At 41.9% G+C, this 24,272-nt stretch overlaps 1 protein-coding gene across 1 annotated transcript in view; it reads left to right on the top strand.

The window, feature by feature from the left end:
* Positions 1–15,147: 15,147 nt before the first annotated feature.
* The window catches only part of GALR1 (galanin receptor 1), a 221,228-nt gene continuing 212,103 nt past the window's right edge, over positions 15,148–24,272 (top strand). Inside the window, exon 1 of the mRNA XM_075213206.1 lies at positions 15,148–16,121. Within this exon, the coding sequence (XP_075069307.1) occupies positions 15,447–16,121 (675 nt within the window). The 5' untranslated portion in view covers positions 15,148–15,446. The remainder of the gene's footprint in view (positions 16,122–24,272) is intronic.

Genomic DNA, 24,272 nt, shown 5'->3' with positions numbered 1-24,272 from the left:
CAAGTATCTGGACTGCGTAGTGGGGTGGCCCCGGTACCCAATTTGATACCGGGGCCACAATAAAATAAATACACCCTCAACTGGTCTGAATTCCACCAAACAAGTATCTGGACTGCGTAGTGGGGTGGCCCGGTATCCAATTTGATACCGGGGCCACAATAAAATAAATACACCCTCAACTGGTCTGAATTCCACCAAACAAGTATCTGGACTGCGTAGTGGGGTGGCCCCGGTACCCAATTTGATACCGGGGCCACAATAAAATAAATACACCCTCAACTGGTCTGAATTCCACCAAACAAGTATCTGGACTGCGTAGTGGGGTGGCCCCGGTACCCAATTTGATACTGGGGCCACAATACCTCCTCCAAGTTCCAAGTGTAGTGTTTATAACATCTTAACACTACACTAATTCTAGCACGTCAAAACCTCTTGTTTTAAATAATGACAGGGCATTTAATTTTTGATTTAATTTATTGAATTTATTGGCATTTTCTTTTACTTTTTGAACATGGCAAACGACTTTTGAATGGTCACATAATGCCAAAAAAATAGTTGCAAGATGGAATTGTCCTTGGGCCCTCCCACCCACCCTTATGTGTTTGAAATAGGACATGCACACTTTAACAAACCAATCACTTCAGCGACAGGGCCTACCAAACAACTGTGGCTGAAATGATTGGTTTGTTTGGGCCCCCACACCAATAAAACAATTCATCTCTCCCTGTACAAACTAAACAGGCTCTACTGAGGAAAGATGTAGTCCTCATCTTCAACCACTGATTCCTCTCCCCCTACAGTGTGTACTTCCTCCTCCTCACACATTATCAATTCGTCCCCGCTGGACTCCACAACCACAGGTCCCTCTGTACTGTCTGGAGGGCAGTGCTGTACTTCATTGAGGAATTGATTATTCATTTTTATAAACATCATTTTATAAGCAACCTCCTTCGCCGCTCACTGACCAGGTTCCCCGCTGCACTAAAAACTCTTTCCGAGTACACACTGGAGGGGGGACAACTCAGTTAAAAAATAGAGCCAGTTTGTACAGGGGCTTCCAAACTGCCTTTTGGAGTTCTACCACGTCACTACCTCTAGTTAATTTAGATTGCAAGGCTTGTAAATATAAATACTTTGAAGATAAAAAAAGCAGGCTGCACAGACTGTGGAGCTAGAAAGTGAAATTAAATGGACCACATTACTTTGGTGGCTATCTATGCCCCCCCCGCCCTACACTTGTAGTTGAATATAAATAAAGCAGCCTGCATAGACTGTAGAACTAGAAATTCAAATATACAAAGAAATGGACAAAGGCAGTTTGGTATCTGTCTGCATCAGATCCCCTCTCCACTAGGAGTAAAACAGAAAACTTTTCAGCCGTTATATAATCTAGAATATAAATAGAAATTGAGAAAGGCAATTTGGTATCTGTCTGCATCATAATCATCAACATCCTCCTCAGCGCCAGCTACATCAATATCCTCCTCCCGGTGTACAACATTCACACCTTCATTAGCCAAATCTGTAACTGGACTGTGGGTGATCCTTCCAGCATATGCAGAGGGCATGCTGCAAATGCTGGATGAAGTCACCTCTTCCCGTACAGTGATGGGAAGGTCAGGGTTCACAACCAACAACACCCTTGGACTCGCCTTGGGGATTTGTGATGTCATCTGTTTAGAAGGCAGAGTTCTTTGCTGTTTTGTTGTTGTTGCTGACAGCATAACTCTCTTAAATTTTTTGTAGGGTGGGGAGGAGGAGGGCTTAGATCCTTGGGTGAAGCTGGACCACTAGTCATGAACACGGGCCAAGGCCTAAGCCGTTCCTTGCCACTACGTGTCGTAAATGGCATATTGCCAACTTTACGTTTCTCCTCAGATGATTTTAAGTTTCTCTTTTTGCTATTTTTTGAGAACTTGGGCTTTTTGGATTTTACATGCCCTGTACTAGGAGATTGGGCATCGGGCTTGCCAGACGACGTTGATGGCATTTCATCGTCTATGTCATGACTAGTGGCAGCAGCTTCAGCATTAGGAGGAAGTGGGTCTTGATCTTTCCCTACTTTATCCTCCAAATTTTGGTTTTCCATTATATGTAGCACAAGAGAGCGTACCCCTAAGCCACACACACTCGGCAAAGCCTTTAAAAATTATATGCGGCACAGGAGAGTAGCACTGGACTTATACTGCTGAATCAGTGAACTTTGTAATAGCAGTACCACTGGACTTATACTGCTGAATCAGTGAACTTTGTAATAGCAGTACCACTGGACTTATACACTGCTGAATCAGTGAACTTTGTAATAGCAGTACCACTGGACTTATACTGCTGAATCAGTGAACTTTGTAATAGCAGTACCACTGGACTTATACACTGCTGAATCAGTGAACTTTGTAATAGCAGTACCACTGGACTTATACACTGCTGAATCAGTGAACTTTGTAATAGCAGTACCACTGGACTTATACACTGCTGAATCAGTGAACTTTGTAATAGCAGTACCACTGGACTTATACACTGCTGAATCAGTGAACTTTGTAATAGCAGTACCACTGGACTTTTACTGCTGAATGTGTGAACTTGGTAATATTGCAGTACCAATGGGCTTATATACTGCTGGATTGGTTTTGCAAATTTGGTTATAATTATTTTTTTTTTTAATTTTTTATTTTTATTTTTTTTATAACTTTTTTTTTATTTTTTAAAAACTTGGAAATAATGGGGAAATAACTATTCCCTTAGAAGCACAGAGCACAGGACACAGCACCACTGGACTGAACAGGACACAGCACAGGACCCAGCAGCACTACTGAATTTAGCAGGACAGAGCACAGGACACAGCACCACTGGACTGATACTGCAGAATGTGTGAACTTTGTAATATTGCAGAACCACTGGACTTTTACTACTGAATGTGTGAACTTGGTAATATTGCAGTACCAATGGGCTTATACTGCAGGATTGGTTGCGCAAATTTTGTTGTACTTAAAAAAAAAAAAATTAGTTTTTTGTATTTTTTTTAAATAACTTTTTTTTATTTTTTTAAATACTTGGGAATATTGGGGAAATAACTATGCCCTTAGAAGCACAGAACACAGGACACAGCACCACTGGACTGAACAGGACACAGCACAGGACCCAGCAGCACCACTGACCTCAGAAGGACAGAGCACAGGACACAGCACCACTGGACTGAGCACAGCACAGCACAGCACAGCACAGCACAGAACTTAACTGAACAGCACAGAACTTAACTGAACAGCACGAGATATAGCAGGACAGAGGACCACCTAACACACCCTCCCTCTACCCTGATCAATGCCCGAGTGAAGATGGCGGCGACTAGCGGGGAATTTATAGGATCCGAGTATCGCGAGATCCGACAACGGGATTATGAGTCAGAGCCTCAGTTTCAGATTTGAATTTGGCGCCAATACCCGGATCTGTCTCGGATCCGACTCGGATCGGCAACGTTCGGGTGGGCTCGGATTTCATAAATCCGAGTGCGCTCATCTCTAGTTTCACTACGGGGAAAACCCGCACAATTTTGTGCCGACCCCACTCCCTAGGAAATACAGCCAGTGCTGAACAGCTTGGGGTTGGTTTGACATTATGGCAGGAGGACCCTTGCCGCGTGTCTCCTTGCTATAGTGCAAAAACCTCGGCTGGTTGGTCTAGTGCTGGTTTCGGTGAAAATGGGGGAACCCCACGCATTTTGTTCCCTTGATTTCGAGGAAACTAGCACTAGGCTGGCAGCACTAGGTTTAATAACATTAGGAGGAGGGGGGCCCCAAACTTTTTTTTTTAAGTCTATTTTTTGTAGAGTAAACAGCCTGTGGATCTTGAGATCTGTGGCTTGATGAATTCGGGCACACGCAAAGCCTAGATACAGGCGTCAAATTCTGAGCACGTACTGCGCTCAGAATGTGTGCCCTAATGAATCAGGCCCATAGAAAACACTCTACAGTGTACATATCTATGCTTAAAACGTGATCATCCCACATAATTAAAAAAGATATAGCCATCTTTCTATTGGAAACACATAGTAAATACTCCGCAGTGTTCATATCTATGCTTAAAACGGGATCATTCCACATACATAAAAAAGGTATAGACATCTTCCCATTGGAAAAACATAGAAAACACTCCACAGTATACATATCTGTGCTTAAACTGTGATTATCCCACATAAATAAAAAAGATATAGCCATCTTCCCACTGGAAACACATAGAAAACACTCCAAAGTGTACATATCTATGCTTAAAATGTGATCATCCCACATAAATAAAAAATATATAGCCTTCTTCCCATTGGAAACACATAGTAAACACTCTGCAGTGTTCATATTTATGCTTAAAACGTGATCATTCCACATACATAAAAAAGGTATAGCCATCTTCCCATTGAAAACACTCCAAAGTGTACATATCTATGCTTAAAACGTGATCATCCCACATAAATAAAAAATATATAGCCATCTTCCCATTGGAAACACATAGAAAACACTCCACAGTGTACATATCTGTGCTTAAACTGTGATCATCCCACATAAATAAAAAAGATATAGCCATCTTCCCACTGGAAACACATAGAAAACAGTTCACAGGGAACATATCTGTGTTTAAAACGTGATCATCCCACATAAATAAAAAAGGTATAGCCATCTTTCCATTGGAAACGCAAAGAAAAGAGTCCTAGGTCTGCATATTTATGCTTAAAACATGATCTTCCCATGTAAATAAAAGGATATAGCAATCTTCTCATTGGAAACACATAGAAAACATTCCACAGTGTACATATCTATGCTTAAAACGTGATCATCCAGCATAAATAAAAAAGATATAGCCATCTTCCCACTGGAGACTTATAGAAAACACTCCACAGTATACATATCTATGCTTAAAAGGCCTTCATTTCACATAAACAAAAATGATAGAGCTGTTTTGCTAGAATAAATCAATGCATGTAAATTTATTTGTGATTATTATATTCTATTACGTTATTGTTTTATCAACAGGAATGTATATTAAAGTGGAATTCATACTTTATTAAAATTAGTTATAATTATTTTCAATTTACAATTTATTAAAGTGTTATAGAGTTGGTTTTACTCTATTGAAAGCATTGGGTGAAAGGAAAAAGTTAGTGCCAACTAATGGCAGAAAATGTAACTGCAGGCAATCATTCCGATCATCCATTTCTGTGATCATCCGTTTAGTACATCCCTGGGATTAGGTAGTCTGTGGATACGATCAATAAATAAACTTCTGCCAGACTCTGCAGGTAGTACTGAACTGAGATGATTGATATGTAATAAGTCTTTTCACGCCTGTGCAGGATAATATCTCTGTTGTGGGCACAGACTCTTGTTATAGGGTTAGGAGAGCCTATTGTCACTTTCTGTTAGGTTTCTGGGGCTTTTGCAGTTTAACTGACATGCAGCTATCAGAGCTGCATCCGTCTCATGCATAGTATAATGGAAGACTCAGCAATAAAGCCGAACTAGACATCCACGCATGAGCAGTAGCGCATCATGGACATTGCCATCCCGCCCCACTTCCTCGTACACTAGACCACTGGGGAAACTGACAGGATAGGAGATAGAGCGTAGCACTCCTAGTCTAACGTAACAACATCACAATTGAGGCGTGGAGGTAAAATCATACCACTCAGGGAGTTCCTTTCATGTTTTTGTATGGGCACATTTTTCATCCTAATAAGTACCTGTTTGTACCATATGTAGTTTAGCAAATTCTGAAAGTACCAATGTATCAGCAATGAATGTTTTCCTACCCAGGGGCGCACGGAGGATTGACGGGGGGGGGGGGGGGGGTTCTCCCCGCCGGCCCAAAAAAAAAAAAAAACCCCAGAGAGAGCTGCTGCAGCTCCGTTTCACAAGCACTGTCCTAAACAGCAGCCACGGCGCTGTCTAAGAAGCGTCTGCGGCGGTGCTGTATACAATACAGCACCGCCGCGGACGCTTCTTTGACAGCGCCGCGGCTGCTGTATAGGACAGTGGCCACTTAGTTAGCGCAGGGCGGGGGGTTTCTAGAGACTCAGAAACCCCCCCTGCATGCGCCACTGCTATTGGATCACAAATGATAAAAAGCTTGTGTACATTGGGTGTTTTTGTTTGCATTAATCTTACTTTCTGTGTTTCAACATCTCTTCATCGTATCTGAACCATTTGATCATTTCATTAGTTTGTGTAGTAAAGACTCCTCATCTTTTGTTGCTGTGTGGAGTGTTCCTACATTTGTATATAGTAAAGGTGCTGCTGAGCTGTACATTTGTTTCGGGAGTCATGACTCAACCCTGTTCAACAAAGTAAGATTTATGTATTGAGCATACTTCATGCTACATAGCTGTCGCTGTTTTCTATTTAAAAAATGTGGGATCTTTAATGCTACCAACATTATTCTCCAAAAGCCAAGCATTTTCTAAATAATAATGCAAACATGTAATTGATTAGATAATATACAGAAGCCAGGGATGCACTGAACAGAAGATTCTCAATACAACTCCAAGATGAAGCTTTCACTAGATTAAAATATTAACTCTTTTATTTTCAGAGTTTACATCTTAGAGGGTAGAGTGCCTAGCAGTTGCAAAAAAAAAGAATGCACCACTCTCTCCCCTCTTGTGTGAATGATTTATTTGTGCTGTGTATTTGTGCCTTCTGAATCTTTTACTGTGTGTTTTTTTTTAAGCAATGCATACATGTTATGTAACAAAATACTGAAAAAAACTCCAATTTATTGGGGCTCATTATTAGCAGGCAGGGATGGCAAGAGCAATTCAGGGCCCTGATACAACAACTTCATGGGGCCCCCCAAAAACATTTGCGGCGACGGCACCAAATTTAATGTGGGTGTGGCCATTCTATTTGGGGACATGGCTGTGCATCATTGCGGTGTGCCTAGCAGGTGAAAAGTGCTAGGCCACCCTCCTACACAAATAAACCCTGCATTGTTGTGTACCCCATTGACACAAGGGTGCAGTGCCCATTTGCCGGAGCGTGACATATGTTCCAGCGCTCCTGACTTTTAGGACATCTAGCACCATAATTTAGTATAGAAAGAATGCAGTGTGTACATAAACAGTTCACAGTCTTGGCCTGCCCCATAGATTGGGCAGAACATTCACCAAAAATCGGGATTGTCCCACTAGAATCACAACATATCACAGACTCTCCTACCTGTTCTTCTGACTTTCACCACCTGTGGCTGTTGCTTTCTTTAGTTGCCGCTTGTCTGGATCCTGGAATGTTGGGGGCCCTATTTGGGAAAAAATATGGGTATACTTAGAAAATTACAACCAGCCCCATAGTTAAATCTGTAGCACCCATGAGTAATTATTAGGCCTTCCTCCAGCCCTATTAAAATAATAGTATTCCCATTTAATAAATAAACCTTTTTCCCTCCCTGCAAACAGCCCCAGCAATAAATTAATAGTATTTACATTTCAGAAATATACCTATTTCCCACAACCATTGCTGCCATTAAATAATTCATAATCACATTTAATAAATAGACCTCATTCTCCCCAAACTCACCCCCACATTAAATAGCCCCCAAACCACCCCATCTTAAATTAATAGTCCTCACTATTAAATTACCCCACCATCATCCCACAAAATAACAAAATAGCACCCATTAATTAGCCACCACCTACCTCACACACACTACCTTGCCACAAGCCCCCTGTGCCATCACATACACATTACTGTGCCCCTTCATCACAACCACGCTGTGCCTCCTTATGTTCACAATGCACCCTCCATGCTGCCTCCCCCCTTTCTTTTATCACTCTGTGTCTCTCTCACCCCTGTCTTTTATCACTCTGTGTCTCTCTCTCACCCCTTTCTTTTATCACTCTGTGTCTCTCTCATTCCTTTCTTTTATCACTCTGTGCCTCTCTCACCTTTCTTTTATCACTCTGTGCCACTCTCTCATCCCTTTCTTTTATCACTCAGTGCCTATCTCCCCCCTTTCTTTTCTCACTCTGTGCCTCTCTCACCCCTTGTCACTCTGTCCCTCTCCACTCTGCTCCTTTACTTACCTTAAATTAGCCTCTTTCATCTCATCTCTTCTGTCTTCTTTCTTCCTGCTTGGTCCTAACTGCTCAGTTCACACTGAATGTCGGGCGTGACTTGATGACGTCACGCACAACATTCAGTGTGAACTGAGCAGAGAAGAGGGACGCGGCGCCGCAATCACTCGAGTATGTTTTCTTTTCTTTCTTTTTTTAAACTGTCCAGCTCCCCCCACCAATGAATGAGTCGGCGCTCAAACCCTGCCCCCCCCTGTCCCCCAGGAAAATAAAACAAATAAGGATAACAGATAAGTAATTGAAATAAAAAATAAATAAATTCTGAAGTGAGGGCCCTGGCCCGGGCCCCCTGACATGTCCGGTCCTAAGTAAATAGTACCCCCCCCCCCTGTCAGTGGCCCTGTTGGCAGGGAGTTAAGTTGATCAGAAATTAAGTGTGATGCCTTCATAAAATATATATTATGTGGTTTTGAATTAAAGTGATGTAAAAGTATTGTAAATTTAATGATTCCTAGGTGGGAAGTACAAGTAAATAGTATGACAAAAAAGTTACTGAGAATAATTATTCTGACCCATTGAAAAGGATGTTACCCAAGCTTGGAATGGAGAAATTAACTGCTGGATATTCTAACTACTACCATGCCTTTTCCTCTTATATTACCCTATAATAATATTTAAGAGGCTGGGCTTCAAATACCTTCAATATTATCTTCTCCAATCACTCTAATACCCCATTCATACTGCCTGAAAAACCTGGGCTTTTGCCGGGGCAAGCCCAGACATCCCGGGTTTAGGTGCAGTATGAATGGTGCTAGTGAAAAATCCCCTGTCTGAAAACCCAGGATTTAGACCCGGGACTTTTATTGGGGTAATTCCCGTGTTGGCCCTGGTTAGCCTGCAGTATGAATGGTAAGACCCGGATTTTTCAAACCAGGTCTAACATAAAGCAGCTGATTGGATGTCAGGGAAGCTGGTCCTGAGAAAACCCTCCTTCTGTTCATATACAGACACTGACTATTCTCACTCTGTACCAGTAATTGCTCCTTACTCCTCCTAAAATGACGCTGTGCAGCCAGGGCCGGACAGGCCATCTGGCACTTCCGGCAAATGCCAGATGGGCCGGGTCCCGGGCAGTCAGTACACTCTGAATGCACTGACACTGGCAACCTGTCAGTGTCAGGCTTCCTGGTGGCTGGCTCCTCCCCAGGAACCAGCCACCAGATCACATGTGGACAGGTCCTGCACAATGTCAGAGGAACAGAAGGCACAAGACAGAAACAAAAAGAGAAAAAGAAGCTTAGAAGGTAAGTACACTAAAACGGGGGAAAAGAAAGGAGGCTACACAGAAAAATGGGGATGGGGGAGAAAGGATGCCACACTGAAAAATGGGGGGGGGGGGGAAGAGAAAGGATTCCGCATAGAAAAAGGGGGGGGGGGGAGAAAGAGAAAGGATGCCACACAGAACAAAAGAGGTGTGGGAGAAAAAGAAAGGATGTCACACAGAAAAAAAGGAGTGTGGGAGAAAGAGAAAGGATGCCACACAGAAAGAAGGGGGGATGGGATAAAGAGAAAGGATGCCACACAGAAAAAAGGGTGGGTGGATGAAAGAGAAAGGATGCCACACAGAAAAACGGGGGGGGGGGGGGAAGAAAGGATGTCACACAGAAAAAAGGGGGGATGGGATAAAGAGAAAGGATGCCACACAGTAAAAAGGGGGGATGGAATAAAGCGAAAGGATGCCACACAGAAAAAAGGGTGGGTGGATGAAAGAGAAAGGATGCCACACAGACAAACGGGGGGGGGGGGAGAAAGGATGTCACACAGAAAAAGGGGGGGGGTGGGAGAAAGAGAAAGGATGCCACACAGAAAAAAGGGGAGGTGGGAGAAAGAGAAAGGATGTCACAGAGAAAAAGAGGGGGGGAGAAAGAGAAAGGATGCCACACAGAGCAATAAAGGGGGGGGAGAAAGAGAAAGGATGCCAGAGACAAAAAAGGGGGGGGGAGAAAGAGTAAGGATGCCACACAGAAAAACAGGGGTGGGGGGGGGGGGGTGGGGCGGGGGGAAGAAAGGATGCCACACAGAGAAAAAGGGGGGGGGAGAAAGAGAAAGGATGCCAAACAGATAAATGGGGGGGGGGAGAAAGAGAAAGGATGCCACACAGAAAAATGGGGGGGGGGGGGGGAGGGGGTGGGAGAAAGAGAAAGGATGCCACACAGAAAAAATGGGGGTGGAGAAGGAGAAAGGATGCCACACAGAAAAAAAGGAAAATTGAGGGGTGGGAGAAAGAGAAAGGATGCCACACAGAAAAAATGGGGTGGAGAAGGAGAAAGGATGCCACACATAAAAAAGGGGGTATGGAAGAAAGAGAATGGACGCCACACAGAAAAACAGGGGGGGATGGGAGAAAGAGAAAGGATGCCACACAGAAAAAATGGGGGTGAAGAAGGAGAAAGGATGCCACAGCAAAAAGTGGGGGGGGGGGGAGAGAAAGGATGCCATACAGAAAAAAGGGGGGGAAGAGAATGGATGCCATACAAAAAAAAGAGGGGGGGAAGAGAAGGGATGCCATACAGAAGAAAGGGAGGGTGGGAGAAAGAAAAAGGATGCCGCAGAGAAAAAAGGGTGGGGGGGGGGAGAGAAAGAATGTCACACAGAAAAGTGGGGAGGTGAGGAAAAAGAGAAAGTATGCCACACAGAAAAAAGGGGGTGGGAGAAAGAGAAAGGATGCCACACATTAAAAAAAAGGGGGGGGGGAGAAAAGGATGCCACACAGAAAAACGGAGGGGTGGGATAAAGAGAAAGGATGCCACACAGAAAAAAGTGGGGGGGGGAGAGAAAGGATGCCAAACAGATAAATTGGGGGGGGGGGGGAGAGAAAGGATGCCACACAAAAAAAAGAAAGAGGGAGCGAGAAAGAGAAAGGATTCCACACAGAAAAACAGGGGGGGAGAGAAAGGATGCCACACAGAAAAAAGGGAGGGGTGGGATAAAGAGAAAGGATGCCACACAGAAAAATGGGGGGGGGGGGGGGGGTGAGAGAAAGAGAAAGCATGCCACACAGAAAAAAGGGGGTGTGAGAAAGAGAAAGGATGCCACACAGAAAAAAAGGGGGGGAGAAAAGGATGCCACACAGAAAAACGGGGGGGGGGAGGAGAAAGGATGCCACACAGATAAATGGGGGGGGGAAGAAATGATGCCACACAGAAAAAAGAGAAAGGGGGGAGAAAGAGAAAGGATGCCACACAGAAAAACAGGGGGAGGGGAGAGAAAGGATGCCACACAGAAAAAAAGGGGGGTGGGATAAAGAGAAAGGATGCCACACAGAAAAAAGGGGGGTGGGATAAAGAGAAAGGATGCCACACAGAAAAATGGGGGGGGGGGAGAAAGAGAAAGGATGCCACACAGAAAAATCAAGGTGGGGGGGATGCTGTATAGTATTATCCCTAATGAATATTTATATAAACTCACAGTTTATAGAAATATAATTTAGTGGTCTTAATATGTTCACTCTGTGGCATAATATGATTTGGGGGCACTATTGTGGCATAATATGAACTGGGGCATTACCGTATGGCATAATGATTTGGTGACACTACTGCATGGCATAATAGGATTTGGGGGCATAACTGTATGGCATAATATGATTTGTGGACACTACTGTATGGCATAATATGATTTGGGGGCACTTTTGTGGCATAATATGAACTGGGGCACTACCATATGGCATAATGATTTGGGGACACTACTGTATGACGTAATATGATTTGGGGGCACAACTGTATGGCATAATATGATTTGGGGGCACTACTGTGTGGCATTATATGATTTTAGGGCACTACTCTATGGCATAATATGATTTGGGGCAATACTGTATGGCATACTTTGATTTGGGGGCACTACTGTATGGTATAATATGATTTGGGGGCACTACTGTATGGCATATTATGATTTGTGGGCTCTATGGTGGCTTAATATCAATTGGAGGCACATACTCAGACATGAGGGAAGGGGGAGAGTGTTAATATAATGTGGGAGGTAGGCTATTAATTTAATGCTGGAGTTTAGGTGGGGGCTAATTATTTAACTAGTGCTATTTTATTTGTGGTGTGATGTGGGTCACCTTATTTTAATATTGGGTCCTAGCAATTTAAGAAGGGGTGATTGGATCTTTTAGTTTAATGCTGAGGTGGTTTGGGGGCTATTAATTGAAAGTGGGGCTGTTTGGGAGAAAAATATTGTCTATTTATTAAATGTGATGGTATATTTCTTAAACGTAAATGTTATTTAATTTATTGCTGGGGTTGATTGGAGGCAGGTAAATAGGTTTCTTTATTAAATGTGAATACCTGTATTTTAAAATTGAGGCTGGAAGGAGGCCTAATTATAAAACATGGGTTGTATTGATTAAACACCAGGGCTGGTTGGAGTTTTTTAAATTACATGTACCCATTTTTTTCCAAATAGGGCCTGCAACATTCCAGGATCCAGACAACCAGCAACTAAAGACGGCAGCAGCCACAGGTGGTGATAGTGACAAGAACAGATAGAAGAGAGCAGGACTGTCTGCCAACTGTCCCGAATTTTGGTGACTGTCTCGTTTAGTAAGATTTGGCCCAACTACAAGGACAGTTGGGAGGTATGTCCCACTTCACATTGTACTGCTTGTGAAGGCAGAGCTGCTTGCACCTAACAGTATTGCACACAAGTGCCAGTATTGCCTGTGTATTTGTCTAACATTTGTCTAAAATGATAACCATGTCACATAATAGGGGTTCCCTGTCTTAAATACCCTGGACCCCCCAAACGTTAATCTAGCTCTAGTTAGCAGGAAGGAGCGGATAGCTGCACCCAGTCCCTGGATAGGACACAGACTGCAGAGCAAGCCGGGGAGCTCTAAGTATCATGAGATTTGGTAATCTCGTGAGACTAAGAGCTTCCCTGCTCACTCTACAGGAAGTTTCCACCCTGATGGATGTCAGCAGCACCAGAAGCATAGATAAATACAGTGGGCTAGGGTGTCATAATGTGGCTGAGGGGATGGCGTGATGTGGCTGGGAGGGCGTCATAAATGTAATGTTTTGTTATAATGTATGTGTCAATGCTCCATGTTGGCCACACCCACAACACAATGTGGTCACACCCTTTTCAGCGGCGCCGCTGCGCCGCGACACACAGTTTATTTCCTGCTCAAACTAAGGTGGGCCTGTGTACTTTAAATGCCAGGGCTGATTTTTAGTCCCAGTCTGGTCCTGTGTGCAGCTGCATCAAGCTCTCATTTGCTGTATAAAACAGCAAATAAACGTGATAAAACAGGAACTTTGGGTTACCCAATAGTGACTCGTCGATCATGATTAAAGCAATGCTGTGAACAGTCACCACCCACTTCGACCTCATCTTTGTGTGCAAAAAAAATATTCCCCTTTAAATGACCTCTGTATTTTTCAGCCAATGGAAGCTTCTCTTGTGATGACTCACACTTATTACCAGGGCAGACCCGTGTTCAGTATGAATGGGGTCGACCCAGGAAATTCCCGGGTCCAAGGTGCAGTGTGAACGGGGTCTCTGAGCTGGGACGCTCTGTGCCTCGGCAAAAACTCAGCTTGAAAAACCCAAGAAATTGCAGGGGCGGCAGTATGAAAGCGGTATTATAGAGGTCTGTGGAAATGGGAGGGATGACAAGAAGGTATAGCTGTCTAGTTTTCCCAGTGGCACACGCAGGGGGGGTTTCTGAGTCTCCAGAAACCCCCCTACGCTAACTCAGTGCCCACCATATCGGCACTGTCCTATACAGCAGCCGCGGCGCTGTCAAAGAAGCGTCCGCGGCGGTGCTGTATTGTATACAGCACCGCCGCAGAGGCTTCTTTGGCAGTGCCGCGGCTGCTGTATAGGACAGTGCTGCCGAAACGGAGCTGCTTTTTTCGTGTTTTTTGTTTTTTTGGTCGGTGGGGGGGGGGGGGGGGGGGAACCCCCCCCTGACAATCCTGCATGTGCCCGTTTCCCATACATTTCAGTTCTAGTTACTACCTAATATCAGTATGGGGATCATGTTTCAAAATGTGTGTTTCTGCTCACTGTAAACATAGTAAGAATAACAGATCCCTGCTGTCTGTTATAAAGCACAGCGCTCACAGAAACCTGTCATACAGCAAAGAGGCAGTTTCAGAACACACGCACGCACTGAAATCAGGTGGAGGGGGAAAGGAGCTGAGAAAGGAATAGTAATAAATTCTGCCAGTGAATTGTCCTTCTATGCTGCTGCTCACAGCTTCTGTCTGCATTTATAGAAACACACGGCTCACAATTGTCTGTTTAAAAAACAACAACAAAAAAAAACAACACAAAACTGTTTTTCCACCAGCTACTGTATATTATATGACTGCTAAATGAGACCAGTACCTGCTAAATGAGACCAGTGTTTGTACAAATTATGCAGTCATGTTCACAGTAATAGAACTTCATTCACTTGCATACGCTTCTCCTAATTTAATCACTTTACTTCCATAAACTTCTCCGTCATGCCTTCCTCCCAACACACTTCCACACTTAACCCATTTATTGCCATTAATTCATTTTCTTCCAAATCACTGCCTGTCTGACAAGCAGCTCTACATACCAGTTACCCCTCTACTTCTCACACAATATCTCATATGTATGACCTCAGTCTCTGCCCTACAAACATGAATTAACTCCATCACTGCCTGATCCTACTTATCATCCCTATCTACCGTTACTCACATCTCCAGCTCTCCTTTTTCTTCTTTAACACTTGTTTATTAATGATAATCTCACATTTACCGCATTTCATTTTTCTTAACAGACTACACTGCCTCTCTTGTTAGGTAGGGCAAGTGCACTTTATTAAGTTTCCAGCTCTGAATGTAAGAAAAAGACATGGGAATAAGACTAGTATTAAATAGTAGATAAGTTAGAGGAATTTTTCTGTACGTCCTCTTAAAGCCAGCAGAATATAATAATGTGTATGTTTGTTTTGCAACAAGTAGGGGGCTTAGATTTTCTGCCATGCGCATGAAATATCAGCAGCTGATAGAACACGAGGAAAGAGGAGAGGGAGTCTAGGCAGAGTAAAGCAGTCACAGAAGAGGAAGCACTGAGCAGCTCGCAGCACCCTCCTCTGTATCCTGATCACTTACACTGACAGGGAAAACAAACTTCTCTCACTTATGCTGTGATCTCTTTTTATCTCCACCTGTTAGCCCTGCACTACTTGAAAACCTGCTCTATTTTGGGACTTCCTCCAGTAAAATCAATATTTTAAATATTCTGGTGAAAGCCATAGTTTAGTAAAGCATACAGGTGCACTGAGTGGAGAAGAAGTAATTGATCAGTGCAATTCTCTGCTTATCCCATTCTCTGAAGATCCAAAGCATTACACATGGATCAGATTACAGAACTCAGGAACAAGAGTGAGGGGCTCACACTGGAATTCAATGGCTCTGCTGAACAAACATCTTTAAGACCACTCTTAGGTATTGGCATTGACAATGTTATTATCCTGGTGGTGTTTGGCATCATATTTGCACTGGGGGTCTTGGGCAACTCACTGGTCATCACAGTGCTAGCAAGAAACAAACCTGGGAAACCCCGGAGCACCACCAACATCTTTATATTGAATCTAAGCATAGCTGACCTTGCTTACCTGCTATTCTGCATACCTTTCCAGTCCACAGTCTATGTCCTGCCAACATGGGTGCTTGGAGCTTTTATCTGCAAGTTCATCCATTATTTCTTTACTTTGTCCATGTTAGTTAGTATCTTCACACTCTCTGCTATGTCAGTTGATCGTTATGTGGCAATAGTGCACTCAAGAAGGTCATCTTCCATTCGTGTATCAAGGAATGCCCTGTTTGGAGTAATCCTTATCTGGATCCTGTCCATTGCCATGGCTTGTCCTGTTGCCTATAACCAACGCTTGATTCACAGAAGCAACAACGAGACATTCTGCTGGGAGTATTGGCCAAATCTGAAGCACAAGAGGATCTACCTTGTGTGCACCTTTGTGTTTGGGTACCTTCTCCCTCTGCTTCTCATTTCTTTCTGCTATGCCAAGGTAATTTCTAATATGCATATTTGTATATTTTGCTCCTTGTAATATGCATATCTGTATATTTTACTTTTTTAGATAAAGTTACCTTTGTTCCCGTAGCAAATTGAATATAAGATGGTATTGGTAGAAGTCAAAGTCATAAGATTTGGGAATAAGGGCAGTACATATAATAGTATATATGCAGCAATGATTTTCTACAGTTTACTCTTTAATATTGCTTTACATTTTAATTTGCCTAAAGATAATTAGCATAATTTGTGAATAATTTGTGTTGTCTATCAAAGTGTTAAAACAAGTATCTTGCTTCTCTCATGTGACACCTATCACATTCACTTTATACACCAGTCTCATCAGTGAGCATAGTTAGGATTGTGCCCCTAATGCATTAAATCTATTTATTGCATATTCTAAATGTCCCCTTGACAAATCAAGAGTATGGATAAACTATTATCACTGCAAAGTAAAAGAGGTTTTCATTTTATCAAATAAGTAGCCTAATTCATCTTATTGTTGGCTGGCTAGCAAATAATACAGTAGATAAACGAGTAGATGCAATTAGGGAAGAAAAGTGTCAGTAGTCAGTGGAAATGTTAAGTGATATCAGAGTTGAGCTATAAGATATTCAGGGAGGTGATGGATGATGGAAGTGTACGAGTTAGGAAGTAAAAGGTTGAATGCTTTGCAGACAGTAAGTAAAGGTGAATTTTCCTTCTGTGCTTTAAGTACACCCCATAACATGCTTAATACATGTCTCCTTTCATTGATATGGAAGTCTAATGAGAAACATTCATAAATGTATAATCTTTAGAAGACATAGGTTCAGCTAGAGGAGTGCAAATGCTACTAAGTGTTACTTTTAAAAATAGGGGAGGGGGTGTGAGTACATGGTTATATCAACAAATTGTTAGGAAAGAATTAAAATTATCAGGATATAGAATAATACGGGTAAAGAAGACTGACCCGTGGGATTAAGAGGTGTAATTTAAATGGATAAAAGAAGTAGAGTTAATTTAAAAGATTAGGTTAATATACAGGAACAGATGACCCATCTGCTCTCTGCATTCTGTTCTGTTTTCTGGCTTTCTTATTGCTGCTGTGGATGGGGGAGGGATGAACTTACACAGTCTTTACTGCTCCTGTCTTGTCTGTGTATTTAGCATTTTTGGTGATTTAGCAGTCATTGGCCTCTGCTGAAATGCAGCTCTGTAAATTTACAAATTATAAAAAATGTGTTACTTTATTCTTAATAGGGCTCTTTTTTATAAAAATGTAGGTATGAAAATTTGAACCGAACCCCATCAGCCAATCAGCAATTAGCTTTAATTTATCTAATGTAATAATAAATGAGTCCTAGCGAGTAATCAAAAACTGTCTGCACAGAAAGGCATTTCCCAGAAATATGTCTATGCACTTGACGTGAAGCATATCCTGGGCAAGACTTCCCAAGTTACTCTCTCTTTACCAGAACCAATTATATAATCACAATATCTATAGTTCAAATATCCCCTCCCCTGTCAGACCCCATGTTGGTGACTGAGAGTTCCTGTGTCACATGCTGACATCTTTGGAAAATTAGGATAATCTCCACTAGTCACTTTAACTCCTCCAACTAGAAGTTCTGTGCATACGGGACTAGTGACTTTTGATCAGGCTGGATTAGAGAATGATAATGATGTCTTTTAGGTCTATTTATCATTCTGCAATGATAACACAGATTTTCTATTGCTGCATATCACAGAGATAAAAATTTATCTCCACATTTTACTAATAAAATATTGTTGGAGCACCTGAGTGATACTCAGCTTCCCAGCAATACTGTCTTACCTCTTTATCAGCTAATCCTGGATGCACCTGGGCATGCATGACCTGGCTTGCTGGATCACGCATGTGCAGTTCCAATTCTCCAATACCTTTTTTTACAAAATATCTCCAATTTTTTTTTTGCCTATATTACGTTTTTCTGATAATTTTCTTTCTATCAATACCCTTTGCTATTGCCATCCTAAAGTGGTGCTAACATAAGGTACATTGCAATGGTACATGTACCTCTGCAATTCTTTTTAAATAGGCTTGTGTAAGCCTTCACCAGAAAAAACGGCAAACATTTTTGAGGTTACCGCCGGCTGTAGCAAGGAGGTGCCACTTGATATATAGGGGCATATTCAGTTGTCGGCGGAAATGCCGAAAATCTTGCAGCGCGCGCACTATTACCTTTATTACGGTAATAGTGCGCGGAAAAAACGTCATTACGGTAGTTTTCTCGCCTGATTTCAGCTCGCAGCTACCTGAAATCCAGCTTACTATTACCGTAATAACGGTAGTAGTTTTATCGCCACGGAAAACAGCGACAATTGAATATGCCCCATAGAGTTTTCCTGGTTTGTGAGAGTCAAGATTTAAAAATAAAAAAAGGGTGATTATATGTAAAATCTCAATGTGGATATACAGTACAGAGGGGTCCTCTTTCCACCTACAGATGTTGACACCCTTGTGATAGAACACTTTAATATGACTCTTTACTTAAATAGTATGCAAAATACTAAGCAAATACTAATTATTGCATGTGGAACATGACAAGTACCTCTGAACAATCTTTTTGTATTAAATATATGAGCTAAAATTTCAATGGACAAATCATTAAAAATGAACATAGTTCCTGCAAACATACATAATTATATAGTGTGGTTGAAAAATAAACAGTAGGCCGTAAAGGTCGACCTTTCCCTAATTCTAAATTTCTAGATGAAGACAAAACTAAATCACAAAGGGGCAGCTTTTTGTTTAACCTCACAGGAGTTGACGATAGGTGGAGGAAATTACTTCTTGACCTGATTCTTGACAATAGATTTAATATTCTCAATCAATCTCGCCATCTAGATAATTTACTAGTTGTTACCTGTGATACTACCATTCTTTGTAAAAAATTAAAAATTAATTTAGTAATTTGTCATGACTACTTCCTTTGGTTCCATAGCCTAGCTATCTTTTTGCAGTGAGAACCCCTTGCTATGTTGATTGCAAAAACATATTTCCTCCGGTCACATTGTCATCCTTGTTCAGTATGAATAGTATGTACCTTTAAATTTAGTTGCTTATTTACATTTTTCCCAATTAAACACCAATTTCCTTTCTTGATTTACATTAATTTCCTCTGTAAATAAAGTACTCCATGTGAAATTCCTCTCAAGTTCTTCTAAAAACTGTAGATCATATTTAAGATGCAGTATAACTTGTAACATAAAAACCTGGGATTAAATTGCAAGCACGCACAGGCAATTTGTTAACACGTAATACAAAAGGGAATATGAAGTATGGGAAATGTTATATGCACATGTATTTATTACAATAATCCTTTTTTAATATCACAGCTCCCTTTACTCAATACAGTTTTTCACGAATTGTGATGTTAAGTATATAGTGTATATAATAAGGGTAACACTAGATTGATAATCATTTCTTTGAGGTTTTCTCAGATAAAAAGAAGAGGAAAAAAGCAAATTAGCACTAGCTGAATATAACATACAATACATAAAAATAACAAATCTGTATATAAAAATGTATAAAACATACACATTTCTTACAGATGTAAAACCACAAAATATTTTTAGAAATATAACTAAAACGTTTGACTAACTGCTAAAAATCTATTTATTAAACAAAAATACAAATACAAACTAAAAATGTAATTAAAATTTTAAACCATTAACAGAAATATACATTTATTTCCCACTATGACAATCAGTACATATAAAGATTTTATTTCATAATATTTGTTATTAAATAGTATACTTTAGTTCACAAGGAGTAATTACTCCCATCCTTAGGAATACTTCCTATGTCCCAACAGCATTTGGAGATATACATTCACTGAATATCTGAAGTTGTATAATAAACTATTAGATTCAACATAGCACTCTTCCAGCAGAAAGCACTATCTATTGGCATAACACGTCAGTTCACTTATATTAATTATTGCAAAGGATATCCAAAGGTAATCTACTGATGGATGTGTAGAATCTTTGATTTGCTTGACTTAAATCATGCCCCCTCCCCATAGATGAGATAACTGACCTTGAGTTCTAGAGGAAGCTCAATAGGTTATTTGTTTGGTGGCAACTGGATTTAATAAACACAATGGATTTTCCATATTTTTGTAAAATGTATTTGTAAAATCTCATATCTTGATAGCAAAGCTCGGTATCAACGTCTCTGCATCTTCCTGGTGGGTAATGGAGGTAATGTATTTCTCCTTTACACTTACCTCTGTAATACTCTTGGGTCAAGCACCCAGCTCTTGCTCTGTCTCTACCACTTTAGGCTTCTGATATTTCAGTGCCTTGGGTAAGAGTGATGGGGTTGGGGGTGGGGTGATAGCTGGCACCAAATGTATACATCGGAATTGTTGGATTTGATCCTAACTGTAAATGCATACATACATGCATTTATGACATATATAAAGAGAGAGCAAGTGAGTGAGAGATAGAGAGAGAGAGAATCATGTTGGAAACCCATACAAACTACACAATATATTAAGTATCCTCCCACATATATAAAACAATATAAAAACCCTGTCACAATATTATAAATTATACACACACCAATTACAAGGTAGCATAAAACTAAACAGATAATGATAAACCTAAAATATTATTTTGCTTTAATGCAAATATGTACTGGCCTTTCTTTTACATGGGTCCTGTCTTAGTGCACAGGATATATATATATATATATATAAAGAGAGAGAGAGAGAGGCTGTCAGGTGCCAATGGTGTGCTGTGTAACGGTACATAGCAACATAGTAATGGGACGCAACTTCTTGTTCCCGGACAGTCTGTGTATAGGCAATGGGATGCAACCGTCATAAAGCCTATCGGTGGTGTGTGAGATGTCACTGACAGCCGGAAATTAACTAATTAATAATCTATGGCTGATTATGGCACTAATCCAGGGTCAGAGACAGTTTCAAAGTGAATAGCTTACCATATGTGTATAGCAGAGCAGCTCCCTTCGCATTGGAAAGACATGGGTTTGACATCTGTTAACTAGGATAGAGCTGGAGAGGAGCTAAGGGTTTAAAAGACTGGAATTTTCTCTGGGTAGGGCGATCCATGCTGGACAACTGCCCACACTCATAGATAGATAATCTGTGTTAGATTAGTGCTAGGGATTGCTAAAGGGTAATTGGATGTTTGTGTCAATCTTGTTTGCCATCCTGACAATAAAACAGAGGGCTGATATATCTGAAAATACTGTGTGAGTGCCATCTTGGAGATGCAATTTTCACAGATAGATAGATACACACATTTTGTCACGTCACCGCCCCCCCTCCTCCAGCTCCACCTCACGTAAGAAGGAGATGTGTGATTGGCGACTTGTAGTGTCAAGTGGTGGGGTACTTCCCATTATTGCTAATTATTGTTAATATCCTATCTCCTTATTCCCACTCACCCTCCTCATTCCCATTATTAAACTTTCTTCTCTATACCCCCTGAAACACATTCCATAGCCTCCATCTCACTCATGCATACCTCACCTCCTTAGCTCATTGCCCCCTCAATCCCCTTCTCTAACTTCTCCTTGTTTCCACTTCCTGCCCTCCCAATAGTGGTAACCATTTTTGTTTAAGTTTCTTTACTAACCCCTCTCTCTCATCTTTCCAATCACTGCTTTTTCCCTCATGCCTGCAGTATTTTAATTACTTTAGGGCTTCTCTCAGCTCCTCTCTACTGACAGTATTGCTGCATAAATACATCAAATTCACAATGCCTGTGGGAGCAGGGAGCCTCTGAATCTCTTCATGCAATAGAGATCGCGGACCTGAGTCATTAAGGTAAGTAAAGCAAAAAAAAGAGTAACTTTTCACCTTATCAAAACCATGTTGCATTAGAGGGGGTGGTAAATTTAAAGTGTGGGGACAGATTTATGGTTGGAGTAGTGCATGTCCTAGACCAACATTACATTTCAGTGCAAAAATATTGCTATCAAGAATTTGTGTGCAACATGAAAAAACAGCCGGTATATTTTTCTTACGTACCAAATAATAAACTAATTTGCACCCCTTGCCAGAGTCGTAACTAAAAATTTTAGTGCACTGGGCGAGAAAGATCACTGGCGCCCCTTCCCCCCCTTATCTTAGTAGGTGTCGGTGGTCTCTCCCTGCCATAATGGAAGCTCGGCATTGCGAACTGGGAGCTCACACTGCCCTAGTTAAAAACCCAATTTGTATTATTTATTATACAAAAACAAAATGATTTAAATAAGAAGATTGTGTTTACCTGCCATACTCAAGTTTTTCCGCAGCTCTTCCAATCGGCAGCCACCAGGACTCCATGGACATCAGATGAGGAGGAAGAAGATAAGAGGGGAAAAGAAGGGGTAGCTGTGAGGGGCACAGGGGAAAAGTGAGTGTTGGGGCAAATGGTAGAAGAAGGTGGGGAGATAGATAAAATGAAAGGGTGGGCAAAGTAACACAGGGGGAGACAGAGTTACACAAAATTAAAAACAAACACAAAGTGGGGGTAAGAGATGCACAGACACACTTACAAAACTACAGACAGAGAGGAAAACACAACGGGGACACAGAGTTCAACAAAATTAAACACAGACACAAAGCGGGGGTAAAATTGAGACAGACTGACACAGAGATGTACAGACACAGACAGGGGGGGAGCAGAACCACACAGAAAGGAGGGGGGGGAAGCAGAGCCACACATACAAAATAGCAGACATAGAGGAAAACACAAGAGGGTAGAAGAGACAGGCAGACAGAAACACGGTGGGGAGTGAAGGGGGAGGGGTATAAGTTTACTTACTGACAGCAGAAAGTCAGGGGAATCTGTGCAGTGCAGGCAGCAGGAACTGTACATCATGTGATGAGGAGCAGAGAGGTCAGGGGGGGCGAGCCTGTGCAATGTGCACATGAAGAGGCCACGCCCCCTGTATAATCAGAGTGGTCGCATGCTGCCTCTCTATACAGGAACAGGCAGCATGCGGCCAATTGTATAGAGATATGGAGGAGAGGGGGCAATTTTGCTATGGGGACATTTCTAGCACAGTGCAAATTGCGGGCTGCCATTGCGCCCCCTTGGCTTTGCGCCCTGGGCGGTCGCACTGGCCGCACCACCCTCGTTACGGCTCTACCCCTTGCATTCTAATTCCATGAGCAAAGTTACTCCTTTTTTTCCTTTACTTCCGTTAATGACCTAGACCTGACATCTGGGTACACGAGCCACAAGAGCAATTAAAAGCAGATCACTTCTGTAGCATGGGGCCCTCTGTCATCCCTTGTATGTTGGGGGAAAACAGCAGAGTGGTGTCACCCTTCTTGACCTTGTGCCCTGGGTTGCGGCCTAGTTTGCACTGCCCTGGATATGACTGCGGTACATCTGTATGAAAGGAAAATATGGTTTTTGCATGAAGCACACAAATACTGGACGGCTTTATTTTTACTCCATAATTTGGAGTTGAGATATGCCCCTTTCAGCTCTATTTCCGTCCGCACATTTTAAATTGGGCATGCAGTGCACCTTTTTTTTGCTTTGCCCCTAACTCTAAATGAGGCCATGTGAATATACATTATGAAATTGTTTTGGCTGTATATTGGCTTGTTTGTTTACGGCATGGAAATTGGTGTAATTGGAGCAGTAAATGAGCACACTTTTATGTGAATGCTTAGATGTCTCTTTTTTTATTTCAACTTTATTGCATTCTTTTTGTATGGTACACCCACCTGTTTTCGGCTCATAACCATTGTTTACGTTACCTTTGCTTGCAATATGGTTTTAGGTGCATGTAAAGAGGTTTGAGGAGTAATCCCTTCATGGATTTTAATCCTGCACTTTAAAAGTGTCTTTAGGCTTGATGAAATTAATGTAAGTTTATATCCTTATTGTCAACAGCCAGAACACAAAACGGATAAAACTGCATCTCGGGGCAGCACGGTGGCATAGTGGCTAGCACATCTGCCTTACAGCACTGGGGTCATGAGTTCAATTCCCGACCATGGCCTTATCTGTGAGGAGTTTGTATGTTCTCCCCATGTTTGCGTGGGTTTCCTCCGGGTGCTCCGGTTTCCACCCACACTCCAAAAACATACTGGTAGGTTAATTGGCTGCTAACAAATTGACCCTAGTCTGTGTGTCTGTCTATGTCTGT

This window comes from Mixophyes fleayi, chromosome 5 (genome assembly GCF_038048845.1).
Source record: "Mixophyes fleayi isolate aMixFle1 chromosome 5, aMixFle1.hap1, whole genome shotgun sequence".
Classification (NCBI taxonomy): domain Eukaryota; kingdom Metazoa; phylum Chordata; class Amphibia; order Anura; family Limnodynastidae; genus Mixophyes; species Mixophyes fleayi.
Note: the sequence above shows the minus strand (reverse complement) of the source record. Positions and strands in the feature narration are given on the sequence as shown.